General features: G+C 39.0%; 1 protein-coding gene across 28 annotated transcripts in view; it reads right to left on the bottom strand.

Annotated features, from left to right (window-relative positions):
- ATP8A2 (ATPase phospholipid transporting 8A2) overlaps window positions 1–27,738 on the bottom strand; it is a 314,521-nt gene that overhangs the window by 107,873 nt on the left and 178,910 nt on the right. For all 28 annotated transcript variants that reach the window (XM_086881722.1, XM_086881730.1, XM_086881745.1 and 25 more), the window contains one exon: window positions 2,453–2,527. In XM_086881722.1, coding sequence (XP_086737848.1) covers window positions 2,453–2,527 — 75 coding nt within the window. The remainder of the gene's footprint in view (window positions 1–2,452; window positions 2,528–27,738) is intronic.

Here is a 27,738-nt window from a genome sequence, read left to right as displayed (position 1 = left end):
CTCTCAAATATTGACTTACGAACAAAAGAAACATGAAAGAAAATACATATTATTAACCAATAAGCTTAAACCCAAGAAGTTAAGCATCATTAGTTTCTGATGTACCAGCTAATCCAGCAAGGGTCAGACATATCAGACTGCAAAGGAAAGGCAACATTACAGAATAGCCTTGTGGGAATAGGTTCCAATATAGTTGCAGTTGCAGCCTTAATTAGATATGCAACGTGCTTAACCACTGCTAAGTTTACAGACAGAGTAAATGTGGAAATCACATTAAAAATAAAAATCTACTGAGCAACAAAGGCCATTCTGCATTATGGTACTTTGGGGATTCCCCTGGCAGGCATGAACTGATAGGAACAAATTAACTGCAGTGTGTGTCTGCGCTACGGGCAGACGCTTGGATGACCAAGCCTCGGAAGCCTTCCAAGACAGGCAGTGGGACACTCTGCCAGAAGCAGAGTAAATTAGCCTCCACTGACTTTAACATTGCTGCTCTTAAAGTGTTTCCAGGATCTGAGGCAGCTCATTTAAAGCCAGCTTGAGTATCCATGTTTCTTATGGTCTACAGTGCAGGCACAGAGTGAAAGTAACAGCATGGTGCAAGTCTAAACTTCATTCACTTCCTTTTACATCAGCAGTTTACATCAGAAATATCACTTTTAATCCTATACATACATATATTTTTAACAGTTTGAGAAGTGTTCTTGAAGTCAAGAGGCAGGTTGGAGTTATGAACTGTTTCTAGGGAGTGTGCACATTTGCAGAAGGCAGGCTGTGATTCCCAGCAGCAGCACGCTGGCAGCCAAGGAGCAAACAAAGAACAGTGGGGAGGAATGGAGACGAGCGAGAATCAGTAATTACAACCCTCAGTCCAGTGGGAATTGTGTGTCTTCATTCATGAAGTGACAAATCAGATGGCTAAAATGGCACAGGCTGAGGGTAGAGAACTGAGAGCACTGGTCCAATATATTCCAAAGAAGACCATGTTCTAATACAGCTTCAATGTACTTCCCCAGGTTTCTTGTGTTTATTGGGGCATTTACATTCTCACTTGAAGTAAATCTTCTAGTGGGTTTGATGACAAAGGAAAACCTCCAGAGTGAACCAGTGCAAAATCAGGAATTACAACGCCACTATGATTTCATACACATCATATTTTAATGTGACTACTAATGACAGAAAGGGTTAATCTGCACAGAAGAGAATGACTCAGCTAAAAGCACTTCAAAACCTAAGCCCTACAAATTGTGGTAGTCCTCAGTATCCTACCAGCACTTGATTCTCTATGAGTCTACACAACCAGTTCTAATTTTAGAAAATACTGACCTTAAAAACAAGGTTTAGCTTCTGTTTGCAAAAGATGAGTTTTATCCAGAAGCTTTAGGTAGGGTAGATAGATTCATCAAGTAAGGTTTAAAGATAATAGATGCAAATATCTAAACATGAATGACAGAGACTGCATAACAGTCAGGAAATTAGGGTGAAGGGAATCAAGGGAATGATAAATCCTTGAATAAGTATCTTCAACTAAGAGTATGAAATCTTATGGAATATGGGGGTTTGTGCCATCATTTTTAAAATTAATGTGACAGAAGTTAAGTGGTTCCATTAATACTACTCAGTGACAATTTGCTGGCTTTTCCTGTATTAGCATATATTTGGAATGATTTTTTTTAAAGAAAAAAATTAAATTCCCTCCCTGCAAAGAGACTCTTTAACAGTGTCCTAGTAGTTTATAAATCCAGACACTGGGCCACTCGTACCATTACAAAGGTAACACTGTTGAAAAAACTAACAGAAGTCTATGGTATGCTGCAGAACTTGGTTCCAGAGATCCTTCAGACTTTAATCTATGTGATTAGAATAATACTACTGATTAAAGTAATAAAGTCATATGACACAGTGTGGCACCCTGTAGGCCACATTGAAAATCAGAAACCACTCCCAGACTGACACATCCTGCTCTTGTTTCAAGTGCAAAATGTTGATGACACAGTGATGCAGCTTCTCTTTCTGTACCTAATGGAGCATGATTCAACCCAAAGCAGCTGCTTAATATTGCTCAGCATCTAACTCTTTTTTTTTTCCTGAAAGAAAAAAATTCATCAAAACTCAGAGATTAGGAGTATTTTGACTCTCACCAAAATATTCAGTACAAAACAGTGAAAATGCTTTCAAAGAGGAAATTAAATTCTATCTAAAATCTGCAGTTTTACGCAGGTTATAGTAGGCTAAACATCTATTTTCAAGGTGTTCTCCCAAATCTCCATTTTGCAATAAAAGTGTAATTTTTTATTTTTTTTCTGCCTCAGGGTGGATTCAGAATGGTTTTTGAAAATGAACTCACCTCTCCTGACATACATCTAGGACAGTTACCTGTGAAAAATGGGACACAACAAAATAACACAGTAGTCCCAAGCACTATCAAGTCAAAACATGTTGCACTTACCACGTTATACAGACCGATGCACCATCGCTCAAATAAGATTTGCCCAGAAAATCCATTAACGAAAGCAAACCAAAGCTGAAAAAGAGACAAGTTACAAAAAGCTTTAGATTACTCCTGAAGTACATGCTTCCATTAACAGCAGAGGAGAAATATGTGGAATACAGACCACCATCTGGAGACAGATGCCTGTCATGCTCTAAAAATAATTATCAGCAGTTCCAGGCAGTTTTCAAGTCCTACATTTTAAATACTGGCAGAGTACTCCTTGTTTAAAACAAAATATTCAGGCTATGGAGCAATTTGCTGTATTTACATCATTGCTCTAAAAAAACAGATGGCATCAAACCATTACAAAATCCTTATCACTAGCAAATTAACATGCTTGAAGCCAGAAGCCAATCTCTTTTCCATCAGGTTTGGTAAAGAACTGAATTTTCAAGATAACTGTGTTTTGATGGGTATTCTGCCTAACTTGTGTTGCATTTTTACAGTCCCAGACCTTACAATGATATCTATTTGTCAGTTAACATGATCTTTTATTATCTAAATGATGCAAACATTATTATTTAATAAACTACCTATTTAACAATTAAAATTGGAATAGGTTGCAAAACAGGCTGCAGAGTCTTCATCCTTTAACAAGTTTACAAATGCAACTGGGCAAGCCCTGAGCAACTTGGTTTGCATTTAATATTCCTACTTTAAACAGAAGATTGGACTAGATGGACTCCAAATTGCCTTCCAATTTGGGGGGGGTTCTGTAATGACACAGTCCCAGGAAACAGCTTTAAGCTTCACTGCACAGGTAAACTCTTTTCAGCACTTCTGTGGATGCAGCTTTTCTGAGCCTATTCATCTTGCTTAACCACCTTTTTAAAGCAGGAACTGCTGTACTGGGATGGAACAAAGTTTCTTAGTGGACACTGAAAGAAGCTTAGGAAACAATGTAACAAAGAAGGGAAAGAATTATCATTTTTCAAGTAAACTGGAAGAACAATAGCAATTTAAGGGCATCCTGAAACAGTTTGCATGTGAAATTACACTTATTTGATAACAAAAGATTTCTGAGAATTCCTGGCTACAGTCCCTTTCAAAATCCACAATACACCATACTACTTTGTTCAAAATTAGTTCAATATTGCAGGTGAGAACACACCCTCTAACCACCCTCTTTCAACATACTTTGTGTTGCATTTACTTTACAAGTCCACATTGCACTGGAAGCACTATGTATTGCAGACCAGCCAAGTGAAAACCATGCCATTCCTTTCCCTCTCCCTGAGAGCCCATGGCACTTACTGCCAGATACCTTTTCTGAAACCATTTTGTCAGACATTGGGCAGCACTCTCCTACCAACATCATTTATTCTGTGCACTCGTGCAGTATTAGCAGAACACCTCAGATAACAAGTAGTTACCGTACATCATCTGATCTCTTCCCTGCTCCCATCCAAAATGGATACAGAATAATCAGGGAGGAAAATAAAACCAAACCAAACAAACAGCAACAACAAACAAACAAAAAACACCCCCCAAAAACCCCCCAACAAACTCAAGAGAAAAATGAGACTGTATCAAGAACTATCACTGTTTTCATAGATGTAATATCTAAACAGACCAGGACTCCAACATTGGACAGAGGCAACTTCATGGAATATTAAAGTATTCACAAGATTGGGAAGAATAACAAATAGCTGTTCAAATAGCTGCTGCTGCAAGACATGAGATTCATATGCTACACAAAAGGAAAAAGTGAAACTTTTTCACACAGTACATGCCTGGCCTATGGAAATGTCTCCCAGATGATGTTGTGGATGCAAAAGGCAATATGAAAAAAAAAAAATCACAGAAGGAAAGCTGGAAACCAGATGAGTCTGCCAGAGAACTACCACTGTTCACAAACCAGAAACCAGGTTAGTTGAACTCTTATTTCTCTACTTCTTACAGCTATTGTATCACCATTCTTGTTTGAAATTAATCATCAGTTCTAATGAACTCTCTTTGTTCAAGTAAGAAACAATGACACTGATTCCAACTCATCTGTTTATAGCTATGCTTTGCACAGCTGGTCATCTATTTAAAATTACTTCCTGTAATTTTTTAAACGGTCAGCTGCTCTTTTGAGTAGCAAGTTTCTATTTATTTCTCACTATATTACCCTGAAGTTTGCACTTTTCACTACCTGCTGCCCTTTTTGCAGCTTGTCATTGGCAAGTGCCCTTGTAAGCTTTCTTAAGGGCTAACAGCTTCATTCCTTTACCATTTAGCTGCAATGCACCATCCTAGTATAAACTGCAAAATATTTCTTAGGTTTCCTAAGAAAAGTGCCTCTTTCTTTCCCATTGCTAAACATGGATTCAATTAAAAGAGCCTTTAAGCATTCACCTCACCAGCTCTGTCCAGAAAAAGGACAAAAGACACACACTAAATCCCAACTTTTTATCACCAGTTCTATTGCATTGATACCTTGAAGGAATACTCTCTAAATCTCACTCTAAGGACACAATTAATGGCCCAAAGCAGCACACTGGCCAGTCACACTCTCACCTTTGCAGCGTTCCAGCCAGTTCTACATACCAGTCCTTCAAAAAGAAACATATGAAACCTCTTTGGTACAAAGCCTCAGGTCCCAAAAACAAACCACAATTTATTTGGGGTGTTCAAGTTAGGAACTCAAGGGTTTCTTCTAGGAAGAATCCAAGCTTCAAAAAAGCACGCACCCAGATATTTAGCAATAATGACATAAGCATTTATCATCTCCTTCATCTAGTCTTGTTGCAATTAATTGCAATGATGAATGAGGACAGCAATTCTAGAAACAATAAATAGCTCACAAATCAGAAGCCTGTCTGGCTTAGTTGGCAACCTGACTGCGCTCTGCTGAGTTTTCTAGATCCCACTGTGCAAAGCAAACTTCAAAGGTTTGGTAGCAAATGATGAGGCCTTTTATAGCATTGGCTCGTGCTGCTTAGGAAACAACTGCTTTCTGAAACCATAGCTTCCCACAACCAGTCCTCCAGCAACAGACATAGCTGATTATCCACCAGGAGGGTAAAACAAAGCAGCCAGACTTGCTGTAGTTAGCCCATGGCTAGAAGACAAGCCCTAAACCAGGCAAATCTAACATTTTGGATTCTTAGATTCACATTTTAATGATGACAGAATAAAACTGGGGAAGAGCAGAGCTGTTAGGATGCCTTACAAAACAGCAGCCAGACTGTCAAAGTGAAAAACACCCACTCAACAGACCAATTCTTTCTTCTCAAGATGTACTGCCCATCCTCAACCGCATGGTGCAGAATTCACCGAAGACCCTGCTAACACCACATTGAGATGAATGAATTAATATAGGAGAATACTGAGATGGTTGTATGTGACTGGAATAAATAGGTAGTGTCACTATCTTGAGTCTTCTGCAGCATTTTTCAACATTGAAAGAATTTTCTTCTACAGAAAAGTTTTCTCCCTATTTCAAAGGCTGACATATTTTGGATAGGTAAGAATAACATTTAGAAAGTTCAGTGTCCAGCCAATTCAAAAGTCCAGTTTGAGCTCTTTTTCTTTCAGCAGTACCCACACAGGTAAAAATTAGAAGTGAGAGCATTTCCAGCACTTACACAACTCTTCATGCACCACAGGCTCCAAACAGAGGGCAAAAGTTATCGCTGTTATGATGCACTGAAAAGTAACAGCTATGCTTGTTTTTTCCACAGATTCACACTACCAAAGGTCAACTGACAGAAAGACTGTGGGATACTGTCTCATACCTCCTCAATATCTTCATGTCAAGAGTAAATCAGATACTCTGCATACAGTACACATTTATTTTGAATTTAACACAAGCCATGAACTGCCACGCACGGTTTAAGGACCAGCTGTTTGTACAGAGAGCATGGTATACCTTAAGGTCAGCAAAGGAAAAAAAACCCAAACCCTCCACCTTAATGTTCTTGTTAACAAAATGTACTAAATATATTTGAAGTTGCAACAAGCCATGCTTGACTCAGACTTAGTAAGCTGGTAGGAAAACTTGCCAAGTCTGCCTGGCTTGCCAAGCTCCAGGGGTTTGCAGGGCTCAGCTCCAGTACTGCTATGAACAAATGGACCCACAGTTATTAAACCTCTTTTCTGGCTGGAAAGAAATCTTTTCACTTTAACTATTACCTAGCTGCCAAAAAGCTGGAAAAGCTTATTTGTAACTCAGCTACAAAATATATACTTTTCTTCCAAGAAACAAAAGGTCCAATTTAAATGTAAAGAGATTCAGACCTAAGGCTGAAATCTGGGCTGATACATTGCTGTGCTTTATTATAGCAGATACTGCAAAGAATATCTTGCAATATTGAAACCAGTGGGTACCATGCAAAAAGAAACTGGAACGTTACAAACTGAAAGCTAGCCCATGGTTCGTGCCCTGAAGTGTGGATGCATTCTTTAAATAAGAAACCCCACTGCTGAAGCACTTGATGCCAGCTGTGATGTGGGCACTTTGCCACTAGAGAAAGGGGAGAGGGGAATAAACCAGAGGTCAGCAAAAGCCAACAGATGGTAATACTTGGTTAATATTGACTTCAGCTGCAGGCAAACTGAGGATCTCAAGGTAGAACAGTCCCACGCTGCTGTTTTGAGCTACACAGCACATCCACCTGCTCTAGAGTGTATTTTGAGAAAAGATCAAGTATTATTTTCAAAAAATATTCCCACTCGAGCAAGTTGGAAGGCAATTTTAATTGCATTATTGCTTCATGCATAATTACTGCAAAATTAATGCCTGAAATAGTAGGAACTAATTTATTTAAGCGCTCTAAGGCACTGGGATAGCAAATCATCTCTATTCTAAATGTGTATATTTATGAAGGCTTGATAATAGACAGCTTAACGAGTACTAGAAATGTTTTCCCAATTCTGCTAAAGGGCACAGAAAGCTAATGTAGTCAGGGTACCAACAATTGCCACAGGCACCAATTATAGCCAGACTGGATGCCTTTACTATTCAGAAATTAGTTAAATTCTCAAAATACCCTCTCTCACCACACACACACATATTGCATGTTCTTACCAAATAGGCTCATTTACAGTTCGCCCAATAAAGCAGGTCTGTGTGTCTCCTGTGCAGTTCATTAATAATGTATCCTGATTTAAGATCTCTCATTACAGATGTCTCTCTCAACACCAGCCTCTTATTCCTACCCAAATGCTCACAGCCTTAAAATAATTCCTTCATTAGAGAATGTACAGCACCAATTTTATAATGCAGGCAAAGTGTGTTAGTAATAAGATTTGACAGGGTAGGCATGGCTGTCTGAGACTCACTTCATTTGCTGAGGAATATTTCCCTTGCTCCTTTTATTCCCCCCAGTGTTTATTAATTCTTTGCTGAAAACAGATCGATATTTTACAACTGAAAAGCATTTTCTTTAGGCCTATGCACTCCAAACAAGTGCCCATTCAAGGTTAAAAATCATCTCCAGTCTTCTCTGCCAGTGTTAACAATTATTTTCAAAGTTTCATGCTGGTTTTGTCTCATTAAAAAAACCCTATGCTACACTTTTTCATATAGATACTATATGCAACCACTACAATAGAGACTTCCTGGCTTTAAACATTAGTTTATTAAATAAGCCTGAATTGCTGTTACTTCTCCTATTTCTTCTATTCCTGACTTCGTGTAGTTTATATTTCAGCATACTAAAGAGTACAGATTTTATCAGCTTCATTTTTCACCGTTTACAGAAGAGGCATATGCAGAACATATTACTCCTTCCTTATAAAAATTGTTTTTGTGCTCCTCATCTTTAACTGATCAGCTGCTAACATCCTTCCTCCAAAGCACAGGTAACATTCAGCAGGAGAGGCAGGCACAGAGCAGAATGGAAGGCGGAGAGGGCAAGAGGAGCCTCACCCTACACCTGGACTCACAATTCTTCCCATTTCAGTCCTCAGAATAATTCTGAAGACCTGAAAACAAAGTAAGAATTAGCAAAGATCTGGGATTTTTCCTCACTAGTGAACAATTATACTGCTTATCCCAAGAGTTTTGAGCATTGTGGAAAGATACTACATCTGCAGATGACAATGCAGCATACATCAAAAGATCTTACCACTAAGATCTAGAAAGACTGCCTCTTCCAGCAACATTTGGCCCCATATACACTAATAAATGTTTTTAAATAACATGACAAAACAAGGCAGGCCATACCAATGCCTTTTGTTGGGTAGTGACTTTTTTTTAGTTCCTGGAGTTACATAAACATCTAGTCAGTGTGCTAAATTATCCTTCTCATGTTTACATCACTGGTAAAATGAAGACACAGCCCATTAGAGCACATTTTACAGAGATGTAATACAGCTTTTTTTCTTTTTTTTTTTTTTTTAATCTTATGAAATCACATAGAGAAAAGGCAGGCTGTTGCTCCATCTCTTTTGGTGTGAACTATTCCAGGGACTTAATATTTGTCTAGCACACTAATTGCTGCAGAAGCAAGCCTATGATAATGTGATTAGAAATGGCCTGCCCTGACAAAGGGCAGATGTACTTGTCAAAAGATGTGGTTAAACTTAGCAATTCCTCAGAATATTTCCCTTTCACAGATACAGACAAGTCTATTCCAAGTTCATTCCTCATCTTCCTTGAGTTATCTGAAGAAAGCTGACACTGCTACACCAGGATTTTCATACACATATATGGAACACCCTTGAAGTCACAGTACTCACATAGTGATTTGTCAAAAAACAAATTAAAACCCAACCTGGTTCAGTCAAACCCTACCATGATGCAGAGTTTCAGCATATCTACACTGCCAAAGGGGTCTAAAGCCACAGCTAGAGCAAAGCTACCAGGACTCATGATGCTGGGAATTGCCAATCATTATCCTACAGAGTAGCCAGGGTGCTCTGCTCTGGCTGAGAGTCAGGCTGAGAGGAAACAAGGCAGGAGCTTGTTGTCCACATCCTCCTCCCATGCCCAGCTTGGGGAGCAAGGAGGGTTCAGCTGCTTGGTTGGCAAGCTGGGAACATGATGCCAGGCCACAGTCTGCTGCTGAGCAATGGAAACTCATGCTATGGACTCCCAGTGCCATCAGCCTTCCTTTACAAAGAAAGCAACTGTAAAGAAAGGTTTCCACTGACATGTACATCATCCTTATGCACACAGCAGCAGTGACTACAGGGCTGGAGTCAATTCAGGCACGTTAACATATCCTGGGGGGGGGCTTGTTTGATGGGTTTTTTGCCTCTTGGATTTACCAAATCAACTTCTTTAACTGCCCTTGAGTACTAGCACATCACTGTGGAACTGAGAAGGACAATATGACTATTAATAGCTTATGGTATCTCCTCAGCACATAATCATGACAGACTGGTCTTGATACAAGTTTCACAACACTGTATTTGACTCCTATGACACACACAAGATAAGGACATGCTGCTATGTGGTTTTAAATGATCTGCTGGCTTTTCTGAAGCTATGTGGTATCTTTAACCACTGATAATGTAATGGAAGTGCTTTGGATTTGTTATTCCTAATTTGCTCTCTAGTGCTGAAATAAACAAATGAAATAAAGAAGTTTAACTATTTACACTGACAGGTGAGAAAATGTCAACAGTTTCTGGTAACATATCCACCTGCAATTCTCCTCAGCAGTTGAAGTCCACTAAGAAAATATATGTCCAACAACAAGAAAAGCAGTATTTGAGATAGAAGATTAGGGAATTGTGGAAGAAAAGATGTTACAACTATAACCCAAGCAAGGGCAATGGAAAGAAAGCACAGAAGGAGCTACAAAAAACATCAACCAATCTGGTACTGGACATAGAAGCAGAAGGAGAGGCAACAAAACACACAGCGCTCTGTGAATGAAGCCTGATAATACCATGAGTCAAAAGTGAGGCTAAACACACCTGGGATGTGCACTAGGGCTCACTGCAAGCTGAACAAAACATGTCACCACAGAATGAAGCAACAAAACATTTCCAACCTCTCATGCCAAAGTGAAAACAGATAGAGACCAGGAGCTACAACACAAACCTAGCCCTAGAAATAAGCACAGAGAATGCAACACGCGCCCCTACTACCAAACATTTGGTGTATTTGGAAAGGGGAGAGTGGAAATGCAGTAAAGATTTTTATGCATGTAGAAGCATTAATCCTTTATGGGTAATGGGTATCAGAAAGGAGCAGGACAGGTATTGAATTAGAGACAGAAATGTAAAGAATGGTACAATTCATTAAGAAAATAGTACTGCTTTTGCTCTTAGTTTCTTTCATTTCATAGCATTGTGTAGCCAGCAGCTTCCATTTAACCTATATGTAGCTTTAATAGAGTTAGCAATCCACACTCAAATGCATTCATTTCTACCTGCATATGAACACAATGAGCAATAGGATAAAAAGTAATAAGAAAAATAATATTCATTTATTGTAGTTAAAATATAATTGTGCATTCTTATTTCCTGGATATGAACCTATGCAATGTGGGTAGGTAATCATAATTATTTTTAAATTTCCAAGGATGAGATGCAATCCCAGTACTGACTGAATAAAACTGAGAGTGACCAAGACCCTGCCTGTTACTATTCAGCTCTTATTTTATAGGACATTTCACTTCAATTCTTTCCCTTCTTACTTTTATTTGCAGAAGTCCCTTATGTTACAGTTATAAATGCAGGTTCACAGACTTTGCTTTTCTTGTCACCACATAAAGGAATCCTTCTGCAGAGCTGCTGAATTTAGTCTAATAGGAGCACTTCTGTAGCAAGGTCATTTTAGGTCTGGAACCGCAGTCCCCCTAGGATTCCCTGTTATGGCTACGTGAAGGGCCAGGTTTCCCTTGCAAGTCTGTTTTTCTCCCCTTCCTCCCCATGAAAGAAAATTCAGTCTCTGTAAGACCTTGAATTAAGATACTTTTATCCAGGAAGTTTATATGAAGTTTCCTGACAGCTTGGAACCCAAGGAAAATAGCAAAATTAGCAACAGAAAAGCCAGACCACTATAGAAACTGTAGCTCATCTTCTGTCATACTGACAAGAGTAAACCTTCACAGGGGTAATCCCAGGAGCAGCCCATGTTTCTCATTACCCACAACCCTATTAGCATTTCAGCACAGAGACAATATTCTAGCCCAAAACTACCAGGACACACAATGCAATCTGAAAAGCTTCCCAGTACTTTCATTGCATTTGTTCCATTTTTATGAACACATCCATTTTCTTGGTCAATGGGACAATATAATAATATACAGGACCTAGCATTTTGTTTTGCACACAGCTGCTTTTAAAAATGCTACCCCTTTCCTTAAACTTCAAAACTAGTAGAAAAAAAATCTGTCCCCTGCTTTCCTTGCCCCTCCTCTCATGTAGAAAATACAATATTGGTAACTTAAGTCTACATTTATTGCTTTACATGCTGGCAAAAGCTAAAAGAATTGGGTACTAAACATCTTTTGCCAAAATACACAGCACATTGTAAACATGTGCAATCACTTCACTGGGAAATTACCTATTGATGTACTTCTCACTACAGAAATAATGTTTGAACCTCTTTAGGAAAGCAACTAGCTTGCTTTCCCTGCAATACGTACAAAGAAATTCTAGGGGTGTGTTTAAAGCATTTACTATATCTTCTGATAGAGCTGTGTACAAAGAAAACCAAAGTTTTTCTTTGCTAGCTTGGAAAAATACCTTAGAGAAGAAAAACCTATAAGCTCACAAAGAGGAGCAAAGCATTCACATGATTCCCAAATTCAGTCTAAGATTTCATTACATGGCTTTAGGAAGGTATTGCACACTCACAATGTCAAGTATGCAGAAATGACTCCTTTTTATGAATGTCTCTCCTAAAAAAGGCTGGGTAATACAGGAGAGACTATGGCATTCTGATGATGTTTGCTACAAACCAGTTCTTAGTTTCACAGCATTTTGCAAATTTTTAATCAGAGAGAGTTAACTTGCACCATCACCTTCTTGCTGGGTGAACTCTTCAAGACAAATGACCACCAAATTGCCCCCAAATACAAGCCAGGGATATACCTCTGCTTTCTCTTTTTAACAAGTTCCTCAAAACCACAATAAGATTATGCTCAATGAAAATCTGAGATGATACTCACAGGAATGAAGTCTACAAATGAAGTTTGAGCTTTGGCAGTGCTCTAAGGAGCAACTCTGAGAATGAAGATGCATTTGCCATCTTTTACACAACACAGAAAAAAAAATTAATATGGAAGTCTAGCTACAAGCTTACTTAAAAATTAGCAAGTATATATGAACCATGAAACACTATTTATACAAGACACCAAAGCTATTTTGGACAGCAAATGAATTTATAGCCCATGTAGAATTTCCACAGACTGACTAGTGTAAAGAAAGCAAGTACTGCTAGCTTCTAGAACAGCAGAAAACGGGAGGCAGGGACATGTGCACAGAAAACCCCCATACCATGATTCCCATGATCTAGCTGCAGTACACATCCCTTCTACTGCTCCAACAGCAGCTGTACTTCAGAACTAGATTCAGGTGCATAAAAGCACTTGAAGAGTACAAGAATGAATAAATAGATGTGTTCAATTTCCAAGCCAGATGAATTAAATGCAGGGAAGATGTCTATTTATTCCCTCTTAATGAATTCTCAGGACACTGAACTCTTCAGAACACTGCAGAGGTTCTGAAAGACAATCTTCTGTATGGAAACCATGTATTATGCAAGAAAATTGTCCAACTAAATCATAGTTATCGTTTTCCCCCTTCTTGCTTTCTCCATTCATTCTAGGTAGGGATAGAATACATCTTCAAAAAAGTAGTTCTCCCAGGTGTGGAATGTAGCCATTCAATACTTTAATGGAGATACAATAAGACCTTTTAAAAAAACTCCAAAAGAACCCCAATAACAAAACCACCCTCACAACACTTTATGCAAATTGAAGGCAACCAGAAAATAGGACTTATCAGCTGTATGGGGAAACTTCTCTCCATGTCATATGCAACATACAGTCTTTCCTCCTTGGAAGCATGTATCAGTGTTCCCAAGATCTTGGTTACTGGGGAAAGGGCTCAGGTCCCTGAAGGAGCATCTTAGTTCTACCAAGAAATGTAAATGCTAACTTGGTGTTAGAGCATTGAAACAGTCATACCCATTTTCAAACAAATGTCTGATGCCACCTAGGCACCTATTTTTAAAAGCACATGCATGCATTCCAAGCCCTAGGAAAAAGTATGAGCCATGCATTCTCCAGGTGCTCACTCAGTATCTGCAAATATCCAGCTCTGTGGATTTTCCAAGTCTCCTGTGCCTCGCCTCTGCAGGAACCTTCACAGCTCTATTCCTTTGTGACTTTCTTGTTCCCTCTTAAGTCCCTGTAAACGTCCTGCAACAGTATCTTGTTTTAAATATGATTTAGCCTGAAGGTTAATCCAAGAGAATGAATGTGAGCTGATGTTACATGTGCCATACTGTGAACTTGCCATATCAAATGAATGCTCTTTTTTTGCTGTACAGGTGCTTTGCTCTTCATTTTTATAATCATGGGGCACTCAGAGTTGCTGTGCTCAAAAGGAGTCATATAAACTCATTTCTTCAGAGAAAGCACCCAGTTCTATGGAAAATTACCCAAAAGTAGACCTGGCAATTCCCCACTGCTGGTTGCATCCTCCCTTACATCTCTGGTTGCATCTCTAACAGGGGACAGAAGGGAAAATCTTGTATGAGCTTCTATAGAATCTATGTACATGTTTTCTTGCCTGTGGTCTGTTTCTTGGTATCTGAGCTTGAAGTCTGGAAACAAGTAAAAGAATTGCATTGTACTTCTGGGGGCAAAGTGGTTATTTCAGTTGGAAGTTGAAATAACTTTTGCTCTGTTTCAGAAGCATGAAAAACATTCTGACCCTAAAGAGGGCATGTTAATTGTGAGGTAATTCATATGATTCAACCCAAGCTGCTGTAGCCTTTACATTAGGAAATATTTCCTAACCTGTCAGATCCTCTTTCCCTCAAGAGGGAAATATTCAGTAGTATTGAATTAGAACATTGTATTATCTGAACAAAAGGAGCACGTGTTCATGCTAGAACCTGATTCGAGTAAGACAAACAAGACAGAGGGTAACTCCCCAGGAATGATGGAAGGCACCAAGGAAACCAAATGTTTGTATGTCAGCACCTTGCAAAGGCCTTCCAGCCTTGTGCAGCCCAGGAATTAGCAGTGTCATACACACAGTGGCTCTGAGGCTGGGGCTTTTCCTCAATGAGTTATTTTAAGGGGAATAAAACCTCAGCTTTGAATAGCAACTTCTGAATGACTGATCACTAGTGCAAGTAACCACTTGCCATCTTAAAATGATCTGATGACCTAACATTACAGCAGTGAAAATGGATGGTTACTATCTCTGGGGATTAAGCAAAATGAAAAGTTTTGGGTTAATAACATTAATTATATTTATAATTTACCTCAAAAACATGTAGTTTACTAAGGGTAGAGAGTCTGAAATGTAAATTCTGAATGTATTTCTCCACAAGTGTCTGCATGTGGCTGCATGTAGTGGTACATTCTCTATTGTTAAAATTTAGTGACTGAGACAGAACCCAATGTGAAGTGGTTTAAAGTTTCTTCTAATATTTGAGTAGTGCAAATATAATAACAAGCTTTTCCCCCCACCTTTCAACTTTCAGAGCTAAAATCCCCAAATAGTGAAGGCTATTTCTGACATCCTCTTTCCCCTCATATAGTCATCCAAACGATAAACAAATGTTCCCTTGCCTGCCATACGGGCTTGTCTACACAAGGAAGTTACAAGTGGTTTAACTGTGATGTGATTGTAAATCCACTTAAATTGGTTCCAAATGTTCTGTGAATGCTCTAAGCCTGATTTAAACTGAAATGATAGCCCAGATAGTTTGTACCACAGATTTAAAACCCGCACTTTAAATTGAGTTGATTGTTGTGCTGCAGTATGGAAGACAATCTTAAATGAAACATCAAGTCTGTTGTGATATTCTAGTTAGAGTTGAAATGAATCTTTCTGAGAAAATTCTCCTAAGAGACTGGAGGCTGGGAGAGCCCTATGCAATGCAAGGCTGGCTTGCTTTGCTCAATTCTAGATGGGTCTCTGGTGTCTTTTGAGGAAGCAATAGCTATGCTGTGTTTTTCAGTTCTTCCAGAGAGCTGACTACAAGTCTCAGAGATACAAGCTGGCTTGTGTCCACACTGCCCAGCATCAGCACCTGGAGGAATAGGAGGTTGACTGTCTTGTGGCCCTTTGTGCTTGGTCTGAGTAGGCCAAGTGTGAGTTTTTTTACAAAACTTGAAAGGGCTGGAAAGAATGAGGTTTGTGTTTATAGCATTAGCGAGGCCTCGTGTTGTGGATTTAGTGCAAGATAAGAGGATATTTGAGGGTACTAAGCCTACCAACATGATTTAAAGGACTACACATGTTGAGGGCAACAGCTCTCAGACTAACTGTGGACCATATGCAGTGCAAAGCATTTCATAGCTTAAATGCTTGTGCCACTGGATAATCTTTCTTATGTTTAGATTCAAAGACTACTTCTCTTACCTCTTAGGACAACTGTTTAGCAAAAATATTTTTTCCCCCATTTTGGCCCCAAAAGATCTGGGATACCACTCTGTTTTATATATATTTGTTACCAGCCTTGTTTTCTAGGTAGAGTTGACAAAAGTCTGTTGTTACACTAAAGCATTCGATATTGCAAATATCAAAAGCTTTTTGACATGTTGAAATCTGTGGAGAGGCACCCCCCCAACTCTGACTCATTGGTGTCCTGTTTATAATGTTCCTTTCACCTCCTAGCCAGGTAGGAATAAACTGCTGCAGTGTCAACTGCTGCACTGTCTTCTGCTTCATGTAAAGGCTTGCGCTTAGAGCCCGGTGTTTTGAACCCACCCAAAACTCATAGTCAAAAGTTCTGGGCTGCCCCCAGAAGTACGATGCAATTGTTTTACATGTTTCCAGACTGCAAGCTCAGATACCAAGAAACAGACCACAGGCAAGAAAACACGTACATAGATTCTATAGAAGCTCATACAAGATTTTCCCTTCTGTCCCCTGTTAGAGATGCAACCAGAGATGTAAGGGAGGATGCAACCAGCAGTGAGGAATTGCTAGGTCTACTTTTGGGTAATTTTCCATAGAACTGGGTGCTTTCTCTGAAGAAATGAGTTTATATGACTCCTTTTGAGCACAGCAACTCTGAGTGCCCCATGATTATAAAAATGAAGAGCAAAGCACCTGTACAGCAAAAAAAGAGCATTCATTTGATATGGCAAGTTCACAGTATGGCACATGTAACATCAGCTCACATTCATTCTCTTGGATTAACCTTCAGGCTAAATCATATTTAAAACAAGATACTGGACTCAAAACTGCTGTGTCAGAATTCTCCCAAAGAGCAAAGAAGAGGAATGAGAATACTGGTAGTTAAAGGTTTTAATTGCACTCAGTGTTACGGTCTCTCACATGAGATCTAACACACAACCCACAGAAAAGTTGTTTTTCATTTGTAGGGAAATTTGAAAACCTTTCAAGGTTATTTCTAATACAGCACAATTATTCTCAACACAGCACCAGATTTAGAATTATAACCAACAATTTCAGTGCTTTATGAAGCAAAACCTTATACAGTGAAGCAAATCCATTGCTGCAAAGCAATTTATACCTTGGCTAATTAAAAAAAAACAATGCACAAAAGTACGTCACAAAAACATATTGCAAGCTATTTCTCATGACTGATAGGTCTCCTGCTTGCCATAGCCATTACCTTAGCCTGCTCTGCATGCTTTACCATCAACATGACAAAGAGATTATAAGCAGATGATAAAGATTCCAGCATTCCAAAAAGCTACCACAGACAGTTGTATCACAGCAAAGTGAGCAGCTCACCTTTTCACAATTACATTTTTAGTAATTCCACACCTTATACCAGATTAAGACAAAACAAAACCTTTGTCAAACTGATAACACTTATGAAATGATACCATAGTTGATGCTACAGTATAGTAATATGATCAAGTTACTTACATTTATGGAAACCTTAAAATAACCTCTTAGCTACACACACCTTAGTTGTTGGCATTTGGAGGCAAACCCAGACCTTGCTCATGAAGACTTTGTCTATAGAAGTAGTTAATTGGATTACCTACCTCACTATTAAGAATTTTTTTTAATATTAAGGTTCAAAGGTTCTAAAAAAGCATTACTAAGATCACTACCTTCCTGTCAGAATGAAAATACAAAAGACAGGGAAACCAGCAGGGTTCACACCTCTGAAAACGTGTGTTTTTTCCAATGCTGACACCTGGACTGTATAGACATTCACCTTAGATAAAAGAACCAGCAAAGAGAAAGCACTTCGTCTCTTCTACAGAAATTAGGATGCAAACATTCAGATGGGTACCCTGTGAGAATTTTTGAGAAAAAGAAAAAAAAAAAATAAATTGAAAAGTACAAGGGGAAAAAAGTGTTAAAATACTTGAAAAGAAAAAGGGCTTTGTGCTTAGCAGTGGTTGCTGCTGAAAGTGAAGAGAGTGAACAGAAGCTTTTGGCTTTTTTTTTCTTTGTTTTTCAAGTAAAGCTGACTTATAAGCCTTCTGCAAAGGGTTCTATAGTTGAATAATTTAGCCCATGGATGATGCTTTATTAATGGCATGCTTCAGACGTTATCACTGGAAAACTGGATAGAAGCCCAGATGTCTGGTTTAAGACCATTTTTATTTCCTGCATTTTCAAAACATTGCATGGGGCTTTAGCTGCACGATTCAGAAGAACTTAATGAGAGTCATGCAGCTACACCTGCGTATGTTGCTTTGAAAATAGAGAAGCACTGGTTTGGGTTCTGCTTTTCTGAAGCTCTCCCTGGAGTGATTTAAAGGTGTTTTTTCCTCTCAGTCTTTTCTCTAAAGGTCTTCTGCACTTCACCTCACCATGTCTGACAGATAAAGAGCGGAAACTTTGGACATCTCATTTTTTTGAAGACTCCAGTACTCTGGCCTTGTGTGGTACCATGAAACCAAACAGTAAACTGCCAAGCAATAAAATTTAGCCCATTGTGTGTTGGTGCTCAATTTAACTGCAAAGGGTTACTTCAAAGCAGAACAATGCCGTGGGCACTGACCAGAGTTACAACTTGGTATCAACATATGTTATTTATTATGATTGATTACTACTTACTGCAAGTCATTTTAATACCCACACGTGATCAAACGTCATATAGGTTATTCAGGTTCAAATCAAAATTTCAGTATATATATTGTATCACATACTGCACATCTCTATTGGAAATTCATGCTGTAAATCATACATCAAGAAAAAAGAGGACCATACATATGTATAATATACAACCTATTTAATCAAATCATTTTGCTATATTTCTGTTGATAAGCTGTAAGAATAATTTTTCTGCATTCTCATCAATTCAAATAGCTGAAAATACATATTTTCTGATATTCTGCTATTTTCTTTAAGCATGGTGTTCCATGCAAGGGGAAGCCCTTTCTGAATTCATTAATTGGCTGCTAAAGCAAGGGCTTTGTTTGCTAAAGCAACTGCCCCTGTCAGCTGGCAGTTGGCAAATCTGCCTTCAGGTCCAAACAGATTAAACCCGATAAATAATCAGGACTTCACTCTAACCTCTCAATTCTGCAATGACATTGAAACAGAAGAGTAAAGTAGAATATGACTACCCATTTTTACATTTTTGATGCTCATGTTTTACAGAAATAAATGATACAAGACATATGTAAATAATTAAGTCTGTAACAAGCTCTGAGAGAAAGAATAAGCAACACAAGCAGAATCACTTCAGGGAAGCCTAGATGAGAAAACACCTAAATATTGTGAAGAAAAAAGATCACCTGTAGTAGGCCATCAGGAATAACTTTAGTGGGCAAACAACTGCAGCACAAAGCTCCCTTTCTGTCCTATAGGAAAGACTGACATGTACACCAACACTAATGAGGCATAATCTACACTTCTGAATTGTGTTCATCCCATGTGATAATTACAAAAGCTATGACCCCCTAGAGAACACCCTCCAGAAGTTTAGAGATCCTCCTGATCCTGACCAGTGGTAACATGACAGAGAATATCACAGGCATGACAATGAGCTCCTAGGGCTCATTACCTTCTTTTAGGGTTTAGCTGGAGTGGCATCTTCTTCAAGTTTCCTGCATTTCCTAAGACCCCCCACCCCAGGCTCTAGAGAGACTCATACTAAAAATGCACACACAGTACATCTTGTGTCACCCTAATGACAATCAGTCATCCCTCAGGAATTCCCTAGTTGTCAGTTTTGGATATTACTGATTAAATTATTTAGTGCACTGAAACACTATGGAATAAAATCTTTCTATATTCAGGTGCATTAGGCTGTTGTATTCTTTATGGGTTTAAGCACAAAATGTCCAAAAACAGGTTAGAAAGACAGGCAAACAGCCTTGAGAGATAATGTGTCACCAGTGCACAGAAAAAGGTATGAAACTACCCCAATTCTTCCCTAAACATTAAGTATGGTGTTTCCCTCCTAATTTGAGTTACTACAGAAAACAAATGGTACTGAAAGGAAGTTTTCTGACAAAACTGTCTTCCAACATTAAATCAATATCATCTCAAAAACATGCTTATTTTTATTTATGAAAAATATGCTAGGAAAAAACCAAAATGCAGTATCTTCAAGTGCTTCTTGACATTTATGTCAGTACTCTACCTTCAACTTTATATTACTATGTAAAGCAGGTGTCAGTACAACAGAGAAGTGACCACAAATGACTTGTTGCTGCAAAAAGTTGTCATTCCAGGAAAAAAGGGAACAGTGAGATTGCTGGATTTTTTAACTTCCTCTTCAGCAACACCAAATAGGAACATTTTCTACCACAGAGGCAATTCATTTGCATGAATTAAGATTAATTTTCAGATTAATTTTCCTAAAGTTAGAGATATAATTTAGAAGATTTCGTTCATATCATAAAATTCAGTAAATAATTATTGTTTCAGATTTTGGGAAATAATCACCACAAACTGAAATACTGAAAATATTAATTGCCATTATCTTGTTCTACTCTATTCCTTTTAAATTTTCATTAGCAACTGATTTCTTTTAAAGATAAGGAAAACTGGGAATTACCACGTCTGACACACTGCAACTATAGTCTCCTGTTGTACATACAATGGGGATTTCAAAATAGTTTGGAGCAGGTTTAAGCAAGAGTAATGCAAACATAGAAATAGCTCCTCTTTGAGAAATACATCAAGGATACAAAGAGACATGAGCATCCAAGGGATTCAGTTCAAAATGCTTTTCAGGAAATAGCTGAAATTCACTAATCATTGATAGAATATGCTAGACTATTAATTCTCAGATGGAACTGTGCTGGACTTCCAGCTGTTTGAAGCACTAAAGAGAGACCTGTAAGTCTGTTTAAATTTTGATACTACCTCTACTACAACTCTTTTTTTTTTTCCTGCTCCTCTTCCCCAATATAATGAAACAGCTGTGACTAACAACTTTATAAAGGTAACTTTCTGCTTTACAGCAGACATTAAACATTTTTATGGCTGGTAAATGAAGGTACACCTTCAGGTGGTACACACACAAACATGCACACTCAATTCAGAAGGAAGTCCTTTATGGTTTGGAAGGAAAAACCTACGAGTTCGACAGAACACCACGTACATTTCTAAGACAATGCCTTAAACCTCCAGTTCTCTCATGTAGTTGCAATCAGTCTCAGAGGATATAGCAGTGAGCACCTGAACGATGCTGGTATTACCCCAAATTATTTTTCAGGACTTCCCAGAACAGTCTAGCAAAAACAGGTACTTCATGATTTTGGGGACACTGCTGCATGAGCCAGACACTCACTGGAGAAAGTGTACAACCTTCCAAATTTACACCAGCACTGCAAGTCTTGACAGGACTTTTAAATTTCATTTTTTACAGCATTATCTCACAAGATTGCTCTCAGTACCAAACTCCACAAGACAAGGCCAGGACAACTTCATATTTGCAATGGAAGCAGAAATTATTTAAATGCAACACAATAGCCATTTTTTAGGATATCATTCTTCATAAACTGTTAAGCAGGCAGCCATCTGCCAAAACTGCTTTTTGAAATGAGATAATACTCACTACAGGAGTTTATGTGACTGATGCCACTGGGGGAGGGGGAAATAAGTGAAGCCTGGCAGGTCAAGATCTGTTTGTCCCCATTTATTAGATTAAATAGCAATTGCCTCTCTTCAAACAGAAGAGAGCAGACATTTTCTGCCCACCAGAGTGGCTTCCAGCTATACTTCCAAATGGAGAAGTACAATAATTAAAGTTTTATCTATCTTCATTATTTTTAACATGGCAGCAGATGTCGGAGTACTGCTAGACTTTATTTTATAGAAATGTATGCAGAAACAACTTCCCTTACAATGAGAAACTTATCCATGGGCTCACAACCCCAAGTGGAATTTATCGTACCCAGCACTTGTATAATTTATTGCTTCTTTGGAGCTGCAATAAAAATGTATAGATTTGCATTTCCATAAGACAGCAATAACAAATTTAGTAATGAATCTCAGGGGGATACCAATGTGGATAAAGGGAGCACCTGAAACTTCTCATGACATGATTCCCTACTGACACATCAGTAAAACAAGTAGGAAGACAGAATCAGTCAACCAAAACACTTACCCAAGAAACCAGAGTCAGTCACCAACACTCAGATTATGATGCAGTCAGATACACAAGGAGTGACAGGCAATGACCAGCAGAATTATGCTGAGTTTCTCAAGAAGAGAGCCCCTGCAAGATCATAATTTACTGATCTGGCAACCTGCTCTACAGGGAGCCAAGTCATACAAAAAAAACTAAAAAATTAAATCAAGCTTTTGGGCAGAGAGATTTTCGTGCTCATCAGTAGTTCTCAGTGAGCATGGTTATCCTAACAGTGAGCAGGAACAAGTCTCAGTCATTAGGAACAATGTAGGTACCAGCAGTGTATTTGAGTGCCAAAATCAGCATGCTAAAAGTTGCATTGTTCTGTGAGTTATCCTTTTTAAAATGCAAACAAGGTAAAGACTGCATTGCTGAAGAGACAACAGCCGTTCTCCCCAGGAAGGGTAAGTTAAAAGGGAGAGCTTTGTGCCTATCCAAATGCCACTTCCCCTCCTCCAACCACACTGGGCTTTACAAACCCCACAGAGCAAAGACAAACCCCTTCACAGACCACCAACACACACTTCCCTCCCTTCACCAAGTCCAAGAAAGAAAGGTTTGCCAGGCTTACTTGTAACTTTTTGCATTCCCAAAAGCCAAATATGTAAGGATTTCCAATTCTAATCCCTATTTTAAAATGTTCCACTTTCATTCTCATACCTTCCCTACGCCTTCTCAGCAGTATCAGTCAGTCAGCTTGAAGAGAATGGCAACTCTCACATCTGGCATCCCTTGAAGCACTATCCTGGTAACATTTCAGGTAACATTCCTGCTTCTTCCTCTAGATTTACTGCTCCTACCTTTGTATTTCAACTCAGCATAAATCAGGAGCTGCTTAAAAAGTAGTAGTAACTGCTTCCAGAGAAACAAAGTCTGTCAGAACTTTCTCTGCTATCATTTTATCACTCCTCCATTGCAGAAATAGCTTGCACTTTAGCACAAACCAGCTCCTCCTTGATGCCCAGATGGCCTAATACACATTCTTAAAGATTTACACATACATACACCTCACAAATCATATACCATAAAATCCAATAATCATGCATACATTTTGCTAAAATTACAGTCTCTGATGCATTCTCAGTTTTTGAGAGCTCACAGCTTCTTTATGCACATGAACAGCACACAGCTGACATAGGGAAAGGTTTTTTTTAATTTAGATATGTCTTTGGGATCAACTACCACTTTTCAACTTCCTTCCCTCTTCTTCCCCAGACCTGTGTTTGGAATGTCTTTGAGTAAAAGATACCCTGATAGCCCAAAAGGGAAAAACTGCTTCATTTGAAGTTCCCAAGAAGCTATGTCATGGAGATTACTAAGGATATCATGAAAACCAATTCATGCTCTTCGTTTGCTCCACCTCTCCAAATTTTTTGTCTTTTCTGCAGATATATATAAGCAAAGGCTTCCATCTTAGCTTACTAAAATAACATGTAATGTCTGACAAAAGTCTGTACCTCTGTCAGAAGAGCTGGTCTTTTCTCTTGTCCAAGGGCTCCTGTGTACACCAGGAAGGTCTTCTGGCTGAATTCTAACCTTAAAGAGCCCACACTGCAGCTGTGCAAACACTAATGCCTTGGCAAAGGAGAGAGGAAAGAACACGCCCCTGGGGAGACATGAAGACCAGACTGCCCTTTTTAATGGCAGTGCACGTTCATGTTGGATTAAAGCTGTGGATTAAATCCCAGCTGTGGATTCAAGTGATGGTGAAAGCACAGCCCAGTGACAGGTACAGCAACATCCATGACACAGCAGGAGGGACTGGGACTTTCTGAGGGAAGTGGCACCTTGGAGGTGAGCGCTGCACAAAGCTCCCAGCAGAGAAACCTGCTGGACCCACAGCAAGAACACGGTGTGGTACCACCAACACAGACTGCAGCAGACAAACAGGGACTAATAATGCCACTACAGAAGTCACAGCTTGAAATTTCCTAGATATCATGCATTTACATATTCAACACCAGTAAACAAAAGAAAAACAGGGGAAAGTGGAGCAACTCAACAGTCTATCCCTACACTGTCCATTAATCAGGACATATTAATAGGCATAAACACATTTCCGAGTTGTACAAACCCACACATCATTTTTAAGGCTAATGAATACGAGCTGACACAAAGCACAGGCTGAGTGTCACATTGCTTTGCTGATCCAGACACCTGTCACTCTTTGGCAACAAAAGGGAGAAAAGGTCAAGACACTGTTATCCAAATGAAAGGGGAGACTCACTTTTCTGCCAAAATTGAACTTGACACAAACCATTATCACAAATAATGCTGAGAGGTTCAGGTTTTACTAACTACTGAGGGTTTAAGCTTATGCTGCTATTGAACAGTCTACGTATTTTAGTCAGTTACCATTAATAAAATCAATCTGCATTGTCATTCACTAACAAAAATAGCATTATTTGGGGTTGGATGAGAAAACACAGTATTGAATTTCTTCTCTAACATACATAGTATTTATGCAATTCATAATATATTTTTCTGAATCCCTGCAGAAGCTAGATACAGCTAAGGCTAATATATTCCATCTCCTCGCTTTCCAAATTCATCATGCAAAAGCAATTAAAGAAAGAAATCCAGCAAGAAGAAAGAAAGCAAAATAATATTGTCATGTTTAAAAGCTGGCAGACCAAGTTTTGACCTTCTTCACTCTTCTGAAAGCAGGAAGCCACCAGTGGTTCTTCAAGTCCTTGTCTTGATGGAACAGAAACAGATTGTAACATACACCAAAACATGCATCAAGAACACTTAGCTCTTGTTTTGCCACAGAATGGGCCCCTCTTCCTTTTGGGATATAGTTTTGGGGTTTTAGCTTAAGCTCATGATTACTGACATTTATATTCACATTTAAGTATACCCACAACCATGTGTTAAGAAAATGGTTGTCTCAGTCTTTTAAGTATTAGTCCTCAATCTCCTCTCCCTTGTCTGACACAGACCTCATTACACTGGGCTGTGAATCCTGGTTCAAAAAAAGCAAAAAACCCCATTGGTCCAGGATGCCTTTATTTCACAGCAGTTACACTCAAATTGCAATGGCTCATGAAAGGAATCAGTTTCAAAATAGTGCAGAAAAGTAACAAGACAACATTGGGAATTCTCAATGGAATATCAGGGACAGGAGCTACAAATGACTAATTTTTGACATCTCAGTAAAGAAAAGTGGATAACTAAAAATTATTACTATCAGTAAATAGTGTAATTTGTTATTTCTACTGCATTTAAACATGTTCTAAATGATTCTGTTGAAAACAGAGGAGATGTAAGGAGTCACAAAAAGCAATTACATACTCTCTAGAGCATAGAAATAACCAGAAGCATATCAACAGTCATAGCTATCTGCAAGGACCCAACATCTCAGTACAGAGGGGAAAAATGAACCTGTTTTGGACAGGTTACTCAAAGCTTTCACACCTGCTGTGGGCTGTCTCACAGGCCAATGCCTCCTAATGCCTATTCAGTTAAGTGACACAGGATTCCCACATCGGAAGGGAGATTCCCAAGGGCACCGAGTGACAACACCTTTTTTTAACGTCCCTAGCCACAGAGCTCTATCTCCTGACAGAGCCGATATCCCTTGGGTCAAATACAGTCAAACCACTGATCACAGTGGAAAAGGCTGTAAAAGCACATTTGAAAGCACCACCTATGCTGCTCCAGATTTACTCTGATCATGGAAGTCATTGTACAGCTTTTACCTCTGACCCTGCTATAGCCAAAAACTCTGGTTCAAGTGGTCAGCTTGGGCAAACAAACACTCCAAAGCTATACTCTAGATTTTTTCTTTGACAAACTAAGATACATTTTATTTTAAATTCTTCACATGCATTTAAACTAGGTTACAGATGCCTTTTATGCATCCCAAGATAAAATAATCTCTAGTGGTTAATTAGTGAAACTGGATAGAGGTATTTTTATCATTAGTGCTCATCCAAGTAAAATGGCAAAATTATTTTCTAGCAGCATTTAAAAATGGAATCTGTATTCAGTTAAATTTGTTCTCTGCCCTAGCTTCTTTGGGTCATGAGCATATAAACCCAAGAAACCTCAAAATAATCAGGACCAGCTCAGTTCATGGTACATGTACTGGAAAGAAATTCTATATTCCAAAAATTCAGTGACCCTACATTCCTGAACTAGCATTCAGAAGGATTTTGGAGTTGTCTGTGAAGTGGTATTAAGACACGAGGAGTTATTAATTCATTGATTGCACGCATCTGTACTAAAAGGACTCCCTAGAAAAACTGATCTTTAGAAACATACTCCAGCAGTGCCTCCAAAGATGCCAGAAAAATGCCCATGTTGACAATTAGAAAGGAAAAGTTGCCAATGAGACTGCTGCTGGAGCTCAGGTAAAATTAGCTTTTTGCTTAACTTGCCAAGAACGAAGAGGCAAAGTATGAGTAAAATGCTTCAAGATGATAAAACTGAACAAAACCCAGAATGTTTCAGGGTTATGATCAAGTATCTCACACTTAAAAAAATACCAAGCTGCAGCCTGACCTTACTGCTGGCAAGAAGCTGGCAGCCAGGCAGACTTCAGTTCAGGCAAGGGAAATGCAGCCCACACACACCAGCATTTCTTCTGCTCACACAACAATGTCTTAGCATGTGGCTTGGAACAAATAAACACATTTTATTTCCAAACAACCGCCCGGAAAGTAGAAAATGCAATTACTATTCAGTCACTTCAGTGAGATTGCTCACAGGCAAGCCACCATGCATTTCCAAAAGTGGGCTCCAAGATGAATTCCACACTGTGAAATTGCACAAAAGCATGACTTGTGAATCAGTATTATATCTTGTTTGCAGCATTTCCAAACCTTCTGTCACTCTGAAAAGACAAAGAGCTGTGCATAAAGAGCAGCAGCCACCTCCTCTTCGCACCTAGGCTAAGCAGTGTTTTTACATACCAGGATAACACCTGAGTTTAACTGCAGCAGATACAGCTAACTGAGTAGAAATAATTCTGCTTTTCCCTCCCCTGGAAGACTGAAGTCTCCCAAGCTGTATTTAAGAACAGAACACACACACTTACATGGCCATTTTAATGCCAGTGTCTCAAAGCTAAACAGGAGAATTAGACTCAGTCTTCCAAACTGACAGCAGTCACTGGCACCAGGGCAAATCCTCCTCAGCCTCCTTTCTAAGCATTGTGTATTACCATTCTCAAAGACACTGATCTCTCTGGTGACCAGCAACAGGACCTGAAGGAATGACATGAAGTCGAGTCAGGGGATGTGTAGGTTTGATATCAGGAAAAGGTTCTTCACCCAGAGGGTGGTTGGGCACTGGAATCTTGTGAATTGTGAATCTTGTGAACTGGAAAATTGGACCCCAGGGCAGTGGTCACAGCGCCAGCCTGGCAGAGCTCAAGAAGTGTTTGGACAATGCTCAGGCACATGGAGTGACTCTCTTGGGGATGGTCCTGTGCAGGGCCAGGAGTTGGACTTTGATGGTCCTTGCGGGTTCCTTCCAACTCAGCTTATTCTACGATTCTATGAAAGGCAAATAAATTGCTGTAGAAATGCATGTTGAAGATTGTTATTTAGAGCCATGAGGTACAGGTAGAAATGCAGAA

Source organism: Cyanistes caeruleus, chromosome 3 (assembly GCF_971803275.1).
Source record: "Cyanistes caeruleus chromosome 3, bCyaCae1.hap1.1, whole genome shotgun sequence".
NCBI lineage: Eukaryota > Metazoa > Chordata > Aves > Passeriformes > Paridae > Cyanistes > Cyanistes caeruleus.
This window is presented reverse-complemented; position numbering and strand designations above follow the sequence as displayed.